The sequence below is a fragment of the Belonocnema kinseyi genome, chromosome 6, assembly GCF_010883055.1.
Source record: "Belonocnema kinseyi isolate 2016_QV_RU_SX_M_011 chromosome 6, B_treatae_v1, whole genome shotgun sequence".
NCBI lineage: Eukaryota > Metazoa > Arthropoda > Insecta > Hymenoptera > Cynipidae > Belonocnema > Belonocnema kinseyi.
In genome coordinates this window covers 63744232-63754486 of record NC_046662.1, presented here as the reverse complement: position 1 = coordinate 63754486, position 10255 = coordinate 63744232, and the positions used below count along the sequence as shown (strand labels likewise).

At 27.2% G+C, this 10255-nt stretch overlaps 1 protein-coding gene across 1 annotated transcript in view; it reads right to left on the bottom strand.

Moving 5' to 3' along the window:
- LOC117175423 (hydrocephalus-inducing protein homolog) overlaps positions 1 to 10255 on the bottom strand; it is a 195245-nt gene that overhangs the window by 76198 nt on the left and 108792 nt on the right. Inside the window, exons 35-38 of the mRNA XM_033365130.1 lie at positions 5436 to 5806; positions 2701 to 2891; positions 2426 to 2619; positions 2145 to 2325 (exon numbers count right to left, since the gene is read on the bottom strand). Coding sequence (XP_033221021.1) covers positions 2145 to 2325; positions 2426 to 2619; positions 2701 to 2891; positions 5436 to 5806 — 937 coding nt within the window. The remainder of the gene's footprint in view (positions 1 to 2144; positions 2326 to 2425; positions 2620 to 2700; positions 2892 to 5435; positions 5807 to 10255) is intronic.

Below are 10255 nucleotides of genomic sequence, written 5' to 3'. Positions count from 1 at the left end.
GTATCAGCCTTGCAGGAGATTATGTTGAGAAATAAAAAAAAAAAATTCTTAAAAACGTTGTTTTTCTTGGTCAGGCCGGAAACTTATCAATCCACCCTCGTAAAGTTGATTTTCGATAATGTCGGCGCCAGCGAATCATTTTGCTGTTTCCACCATGGTGTTTGCCACAAAGGGGTTAGTACGGAAAAAGTGCAAATTGCAAAAAAGTTTTATTTTTGCTCAACTATGATAGAAATAATTTTATAAATTATGTTGTGAATAAAAAATGTAATTGTTTTACAAAATGGTTTGAACAAAAATTGACCTGGATTTTGAAAATCTTCTCAATATGTTCATAATCAGGGGCCTTTTTTTGACTTTTTCAAAAAGTGTAATCTCGAAGAACTAATAGTAAATACAGAGGTGTGTGTGGCGACTGGATTAGTCAGTGACAGTTTTAAGGAAAATTATTTCAAGGAGAATCAGACGTGTTTGGTGTGAAAAAAACGATATTGCTGTTAATTTTAATTTTTTAAGCTTTCCTCTGACTTTGATAGGCATTCTTATCGAAAAAATCTGTGAAAAGTGTGTTGTTATAGTCTCGCGTGAGGGAATCCCTTTGAGGTTAGGGTGTTTGGGAGCATAGCCATACGCGTATATCAAATGATAACAGTCTTTATTTTATACGTCATTGACTTGCCAATTTATTCAAAAAGACTCTTTAAATCATCCTGTTGTTCCTAATGTCATAATTAACAAACTTTGCTTTAATTACGATACATAAAATTAATCATTTACTCTCTAGTTCATATTAGCTTTTAGATATTCATTATGATAAAAGTAATTAACATGTCAGTAATAGGGGAAAAGCACAGTCATTAAAAGGTGTCGCAGGTGTCACTAAACCATCCGCTTGTATGAAGCACTTAACAAATCAATAATTAATAAATGAAGAAAACCCCAGGAATTATTTTTATCTTTACATTGTATAACAACGCTGCATCACGTTCATCTGACGTAAGATAAAATTTAACTGATGAAAGATAAAATTTATCTAACGAAAAATGAAATTTATCTGACGAAATATAAAATATATCTGACCAAAACATTTATTTGACATATGTGACATTTTTCAAATGGCTGCGTCTAGGTTCACCGAAAAAATTTCCTCCATAAATTTGAAAATCGACGCAGTATTTAATTTTTAAATCGTCTCACTTTATTTAAATGATTTTAATCAAAAAATCATAAACTTACACTTACAGAATACATATGCTGCACTTTCGTTAGTTTATGCTTTATAGTGAACACTCAGCCAAGTTCAATCCTTTACATTTCTTGAACAAACCTTCAGTTGCTATGAACCCTGATGAAGACTTCAAAAATGGTTAACAAATACTATAAAGTATAAACTAACCAATGTGCACCCCATATATTCTCGAAGTGTAGGTGGATGATTTTTTGGTTAAAATCATTTAAATAAAAGAAGAAGATTTAAAAAATGAATACGGTGAGGATTTTAAAATTTATGGAGGAAATTTTTTCGGTGAACCTAGACACAGCCGTGTGACATATCTAATATGTAAAATAAATATTTTCATCAGATAAATTCTATCTTTCCATCAGATAAAATTTATATTTTGGCAGATAAACGTGCCGCAGCGTTTTTATCCAATTTAAAGATAAAATTTATTCCTGGGGTTTACTGTGAACAATTAATGCAGAAATTACTGCCTTCAAGCTTTTAGTATTTAAAAACAACTACTTCACTTATACTTACAAAAAATCTTGTAATTTAAGCGTATAAAATTTAGTTAAAAGCTAAATTTTGTACTCTTGAAAACTAACAGTGTCACTAACTGGTGTCTTTGCCTTAGTAAAATTTTAAACCAAACGAGGTAAATTGAGAACTCAAAATGGAATATTTCACGTTTTTACTAATAAGAGATGGATTTTTTGATTGGCTTCTATCAACTCAGTTTATATTGAAGCGAAAAATGAGACAAATGGGAAGTTTCTTGAAAACAGGAGACGGACAGCTTATGGACGGCCCCTGTTGGTTTAGACTTATTTTCAAATGAAGAAATAGCTGAATGAAATAAAAATATTATTTTCCAATTTCTGGTGTATCAGAAAGTAATAAAACAATAAAATCTTTCACATACTCATTCCAGGACTACTTTTGCTACTTGGTTGAGACTCAGTTCCTTTTCTTGCTGAAACAGGCTTTGCAGCATCAGGTTTATCATTTGTGGAATCAATCGTAGCAGTTTTATTTTTCTTATTTAGTTTTGTTTTACTTTTCATTGGTTTCTCAAGAGAGGGATGAAGTAGCTTCTGTGAAAGCTGTAAAAATGTTATTTCCAATATAAATAATAGTTTACTTTTCATTTACTAAACAAAAATTTGGTGAAAAAATGAAGTGCATTGAAAATCGATATCTAACCGATTTTCTCTCCTTGATTTTCAAAATCGTATCCTCGTATTCTCTTCTTCTCGAAGTTGCTTCATGATTTCTTCTCGATAAAATCATGTTAATGTATAATCTCTTTTCATCTTCACTTAATGACTCAATTTCAGTTTGGGACATTCTCTCCAATTTTTCAAATTTCGCTTGAACCACTTTAGCGGCTTTTTCTTCTGAAACTCCAATTTTTGCAGATTTAAAAATATTTTTCTATGAAAAGTCTTTTTTATGATTGATTAAAAATGAATATTTACCCTCTTTTCGAGAAAGCCGATCCATTCGATCTTTATATGCCGCGATGGAATTATGAAAAGTGACAAACATAGAGAATTCAATATGATCTACAATTTCGAGTAAAAAATGAAGCATAGTGACATTATTTTTCAGAAAGTTGTTATCCAAGGTCTGAAGAACAAAACCATTTTTAAAATCTGGCATCGATAGTCTGCAAATAAAAATAAATAACAAAAAGTTACCTTTTTTGGAAAAATTTAATGTTTTCGTATAGAGGTAATTCAGAAAACCATTTTAGTACTAAATTTTTTTCTTTTATGTCATTTATTAAACGCCTAAAATAGAACAAAATGCAAAGATGATATTTTAACAGACTTTACAGCAAAAATGCTCTCAAAACAGGAGAAATAGGGTGTTTTTTTACGAATATAGAGGAATAATAGTGGAATAAATTGATAACAAAAAAAAAGTATAGGTACCAATACAATATTGAATTCAATATGATACGCCTGACATTTAAAATCAAAATTATTTAATTTTCAAGCGAAATAGGTGGAAGAATTTTCTATAAATAAAAAATAAGTCTAAAAAAATTGAATTTTTGAAAAAAGGAATATGACTTCTTAACAGAATATTTGATTTTTTGAACTACAAAGCTGAACTTCTAATCGAATAGTTTAATTTAAAAAAAATGTTATCACTCCGTTTATTAGCAAGCAAATAGTTGAACACTTAAACAAAAGGGATGAATTTCCAACGAAATAGTTGAATATTTCACCAAAATAGTTTAATTTGCAATCAAAAGTGGAACTTTTAACCAAAAAAGATAAACTTTCTACCAAAAGAGATTAATTTTCTACCAAGAAAAATTTTTCATTTAAAAAAGAAAAAAATGTTGAATTTCCAGTCCAAAATGGTGCATTCTCTATATAAAATTTGAAGGTTCAACGAAAAAGTTTATTTTTAAACAAATGGTTCAACATTCTACGAAAATAATAGAATTTTCAACAAAATAATTGAATATTTAACTGAAATAATAAATATTTTCAGAAAAAAATAATTTTAACAAAGAATTAGAACTTTGAACCAAGTAGTTAAATTTTTATTGAAAAAAAATAATTCTCAATAAAAAATATAATAGTTGAGATTTCAACCAAAAAATATTTTCTATCAGTTGATTTTTCAACAAACTAGTTGAACTTTTAACCAATAAGATTAATTTTTTAACAAAAAAGACGAATATACAACAAAATATATAATTTTTTAACCAAATAGTTCAATTCTCACATAAAAAAAATCAATTATCAGCCAGAAAATAGAGAATTTTCAACAAAAAAATTAAAGTTTTCAACTAGTAATTTTAATTTTTATAAAAGAATTTTAACTTTCAACCAAGTAGTCGAATTTTCCATCAATAAGAATAATTTCTGATAATAAGACGAACGTACAACAAAATAAATACATTTTTAACTAAATAGTTGAATTTTGACCTATAGACGATGCATTTTTCATCGAAAAATAGAATAGTTATACTTTTAGATAAAAAAATTTGAAAAAAAAGAAAAATAATTTTTATAAAACTAGTTTATCTTCCACTAATTAAATTCATTTTTAACATATTACTTCAACATTCATTAAACTATTAAATTTTCACTTAAAAACGATCAATTTTGAACAAAAAATGGAATAGTCAAATGTTCATTAATATAAGTTAATTTTTAAATAAGAGAAAATGAATTTATAACCTTATAATTAAATACTAATACAATAAAATGAATTATTAACAAAGTTCAACTTTTAACTAAGTAGCTGAATTTTCATGTAGGAAGACTAGTTTTATACTAAAAAAGACGAATTTACAACAAAGTATATAGATTCTCATCTAAATATTTTAATTTTCACCTAAAACCGATCAATTTTCCACCAAAAAGTTAATAAAGTTAAATTATAGGAAAAGAAATTCTTTATAAAAAAAAGTTTAATCTTTAACTAATAAAATGAATTTTTTATAAAGTAATCAACAAAAATTATATATTCTTATTGAAAAATGTAGCAGTTGCATTTTTAACTAAAAACGAATAATTCTCAACGAAAAATAGAATAGTTAAATTGTTAGTTAAAATTAATCAATTTTCAATTTAAAAAATGTAAAAAACGAATTTCTAACATAATCTTTCAATCCTAAATTAATAAGATGAATTGTTAACAAAGTAGTTTTAGTGTTAATCAAGTAGTTAGATTTTGAACTAAAAAACGATCCATTTTTAGTCAGAAATAAATTACACCACTTTTTATTTAAAAAATGAATTTTCAACTAAAAAAACGAATATTGAATAAGAAAATTAATATTTCAACAAAAGGAGATGGATACTGAAGCAAAAATATCATAATAATTTTTTTAATTGAAATACATTAAATTATAATATAAATTAGTTAGATCTTCTAATTGCGTTTTAAAAATTCAGTTCACATTAGAGCGAAAAAACGAGAATAAAGGGAGAAAGAGAAATTCTTCAAGAAAGGGAAAAACAGAAAAATAAGAGAAAGAGTGTTAAGTCTGCATCCAGATGCTTTGCTTGTAAAATAAAGTAACTAATTATCATTTTTTCAAGCATTTCAAAACAATTTTATTCATATTTATCCGCCTCTGCGTCACGATTCGTCATAAAATTTTTACCCCCCCCCAACCCCCTTCAGTGTGACGCAATTTTTATACGGCTCCTAAGTGTGGTAATGAATTGATTTTAGTACCAACCTGAATTTTAGTACAGTTTTCAATGTATCGTATTCAAAACCAAGAAAAGTATCGTCAAACTTTTTTTTTGCACTACTTCTTGCACTAGACTTGTCCTTTCTTGGACTAATAGAACTCAACAAAGAGAGTATTTTCTCGATTAATAAGATCGATTGAATTTTACACTCGTAGCAACTATAAACATCCATTGTGTTTAGCTCACTTCCGGATGGTATTTTTTCAAGTTCAGAGATAGCTTCTGTGTTAGTTGCTACATTTTGTATTGAAGGTCCTACTGAAGTGCCTCTCTCTGAACGCTTCGCACCTGATTTTGCAGTCCTTGAAGTAACAGGAGATGATTGTTTTCCTTCTTCTTGAATAGAAAGCAGTGTCTGCCTAAAAAAGGAAATTTATTAAACTCTTTGTATCTCTTTTTGTGTCATATTTAAGAAATTCAAATCAATCTAAGAGGCCCACTGAAACCTTCTAGAATAGAATCTATGAAAAAGAATGGACAGAAAGCGAGTCGGTTTAAATTGCGTATTTGCCATTTGCTGATTGAAAGAATGAAAATATAATTGGTTGGCCACGTTTCTAATTGAGTAAGACTAACCTGAAATAATTCCTATGAGCATTCTACAATTTATTTACGTGACCATGAATGGGTTTAAATTTAATATGAAATGGTGGTCTTAAAAGATCACTTGCAATATTAAAAGTGCGATGCACACATAGAAACTTTAACTGAGCATGAATCTGCCAAGTGTAGGTTACTTCAGGTTATGTTCAACTGAGGGGATTATACAGATTACAATTTTAAAGAATTGATTGTTTCGAATGAGAAGTATGAGCCAAAAATTTGAACTGGAAATTGCAGATTGAATAGTAATTAAATAAATTCAAATAAAATAATATTGTGATACATTATTATAATTGATGCAACAATTTATTTCTAAATTCAGTAATTATGAAGTTGCAATTATCTTTTCAGAGTCATTTCAATAAATTATTCTGTGCAGGAAGTATAAGAATTAAGCTTAAAGCGTCATTGCCATTCATTTATTCAGTGCACATGCTAATAGCGCGGTGGCAAGGAGTGCACATGCCAGAAACAAACTCCGCAATCCACTCATATCTATTTACATCCCAAACATCCAAATGTTTTGGGTTTCAGTACCAATATGTGAAGTTTTATAATTTAAAGATTGTAACTTATTAATTTTACACTTTTAATAACAGCTTGATTTTTTAAACGTAACTTAAGAAACAATTCCGTTTTTAATAAATGAAATATCAAAATAAATGTTTCAAATTCAGATGTGGTGTGATGTAAATACATATGTGAAAAACAATGTTTAACAAAATTCATTAAATGCCTGAAAATAAATAGTCTATAAATAAAAATAGACTATGTATGTCAGGATTTGCTTAAAAAATGGCAATTTAACTATTGTTTAGTAAATAATTTAAACTATTTATTATAAGGAATTTAATTTGAATTAACAATTTTCTATCAGAACTATTGTTTCTGAATCAGATAATACTCATTCATTGCTGCAGAAAAAAAAAACTTTTGCCCCTTACAAAACTCTAGTCCTCATTCAAAAGTCAACCTAACCAGTGGGTGGCAATGTGGAATTTCAGTGACAGATACGCAATTCAGAAGTCATAAAAACCCATTCAAACGCAAGTGAATAAATTTTGGTTTCCTGGATAGGTCACGGGAAGGGTGGCCGCAGGTTAGGGAAATCCTGGAAATCAGGTAAAATTCAGGAAAGTCTGTTGGTTAGAAAAAGTCGAGAATTTAAAAAAAATGAAAGTCAGGGAATTTCTTCAAGAAGTGTGAAGAATAACCAGGCCTGCCACTCTATCACTATTAGTCACTTTTTTTCTCAAATACGCTTTTATTGAATTTTTTAAAGAAAAAGTTACCAAAGCCATATTTTGGAATAAAAGAATCACTTTAGTCACTTTTAGAAAAATAAATTAACCCAAGGAATTTTGAATATTTTAGAATTTTTTTTTAAATTTCGACGAATTTTTAAGAGCTTTTAAAAGTTTCAAGGTACTTGAAAATATTACAAAAGAATTTAAATATAATAGGGTATTTTAAAACATTCCGAGGAAACTTTTATAGATTTAAATAATTTGAAGGGATTCCAAAGGATCTGATTGACTGGAAGGTCTTTTTGGAAAGTTCCAAGAAATTTTCAATCGTTTTAACAAGTTTTAAGGGATTTCTAAAATTTTAAGGAATTTCAAAAATATTATAGGGTCATTTAAGATTTAAGATATACGTCTTAAAAGGTTTTAAAATATTAAAAAATATTACCAATATATACTTTGAAGGCATTTAGAAGATCTTGAGATATTTTATTAAATTTCAAAGCATTTTTTAACACTAATGCAGGAATTTCGCAGTATTTCAAAATTTTATAAATATTTCAAGGCATATGCATGGATTTTAGGATAATTTTAATATTCCAAAGAATTTTTAATTGATTTCAGTAACTTAAAGGGATTAGAAAAAATAATTAAAAGATTTTAGGGTGGTGTTAAAAATGTTAAGGAATTGTTAATAGATTTAGATTATTTTAAGGGATTCCTGTGAATGTTAAGGCTTTAACAATGTTTTAAAAAATTCCAAGAAATAATTAAGAGTTTTAAAAAGTTTTAAGGGATTTTTAAAGATTTTAAATGATTTGAACTATTTTAGAGTACTTAAAATGATTTCAAAATTTTTTAAATATATTTAAATAATATGAAGGAACTCCAAATGATTTTAAAGATTTGAGGATACCTTCAAATTTTCAAGGCATTTGAAAGAGTCTTAAAAACTTCCAAGCGATTTCGAAAGATTTAAAATGATTTCCGGGGATGTTAATGATTTAAAGGGATTTGAACTAATTTTATGTAATTTTAAAGAACTCCATAGAATTTTTGAAGGTATGAAATCATTTCGCAGGACCTATGAGGATTAAGGATATTTTCATAGATTCCCAGGGATTTTATAAAATTTCTAAGGATTTCAATAGTTTTAAGGCATTTGAGAGCCCGCAAGATATTTGAATAAATTGCAATGAATCTAATTAGGAGAATTGAAGGATTCCGTAGTGTTTAAAAGAATTTTAAATATTTCAAAGTATTATATTAGTATCATAGATTTCAAAGAATTTCAGATATTTAAAAAGATTTCAAGACATTTTCAGATGCTTTCAAAAATTCAAAGATATGCCAAAAAATCCTAAAGATCTTAGTCTTTCCAAAATTTCCAAAAAATTTCAAAAGCTTTAAAAAGTTTCAAAGGATTTTGATCTATTTTACTGAATTTTAACTATTTGAGGATATTTAAACAAATTGCAGGCATTTTTTAAATATTTTAATAATGAGAAGTAATTCTATTGGATTTTAAATATTATAGGGTATTTTTGATAATTTTAAAAGGATTTCAAAAGATTTCAAACTTTTAGAGGTATTACATGGGATTTTAATGTTTTTAGGGTTCTTTAAATTCCCAAGGAATATTAAATTTTAAGGGACTCCAAAAGATTTGAAATATTTTAGGGTCATTACAAATATTTCACATTAAAAAAAAAATCAGGTTATTTTTGGAGATTATAATCTTTTTAAGGGATTTGAAAACTTTGTATGTGGTTGAAAATAATTTCCCTGAATCTTTGAAAATTAGAAATATAATAATAATATTGTAAGATTTTATACTATTTCATTGATTTAAAGGGATTCTAGAAAGCTTTAAAGGACTTTTGATCATTTCTCGAGAATTTCAGGAAATATTAGATTGCATGAAATTTCACGGGATTCTATAATATTTCGATGGAATTTAAATAATTCATTTCGAGAAATTAAGAATTTCCAAGGGTTTTGAAGATTCAAAGAAATTTTCAAATATATTTTGTAAAATATTTGAATTTATTTAGAATTCATCCTGAATGCCAATTCATTTATCCTGAATTATTTTTAAAAAAATTAATTTTTGGGAATAGACTTGATTTTTTCCTATTGCAGTCCATTTTATTCAACTTGATACATTTTTTGTTAATTTTGTAGTATAAGTTTAATTCATCTTCAAATCTTTAAATATCACCTTGGATTTCTAAGTATATCATCAAATTCTTTTGAATTCTCTTGAATTTTTCTAAACTCATTTCAAACTTGCTGAATTCAATAAATTTTTTATATTTTTGAATTGTTTACAATTCACTTGATTTTTTTACAGCCACCTTGATTTTTGATGAACTTCATCGAAGTCTTCTCATTTCCCTCAAATTCCTTTAAATTCCCTTCAATCTCACTGAAATCATTGGATTTATTTCCAATTCATTTAAATTCCTTTGAATTTAACTTTAATTCTTCTAAAGTCTTATGAATTCATCCTTAATTTGATCGAATTGGCTTGAAATTCTTAGAAATTTCATGGAATCATTTTGAATTCTTAAAAATTCAAAATAAAAAATTTATCCATTTACATAAAAATTCTCTTATTCCATTTATAGAAGATTCTCTATATTAAGAATGTTGCAAGATTAGAATTTTGGTATTCAAATATTAATGGTCAGGGAAAATGAGGAATTAGTCTTTGACACTTTAGGGGTCAAAAAGTCAAAGATCAGAGATCAAATGTGAAAGTTTTTCATAGGCTAAAGGAAAAACTCTTCTGATGGAGTTTTAATTACACAGCCACACAAAAAAAGTGTGCGGATCTGGTAACAAAACACACTTATTCCTATGGATTTTGGGGCGCTGAATTCAAATTCGGTATCAAAAATCACCCATCACGTCACGGTTGAGCCATAACCTCAAAAAATGACGAAAAATCATGC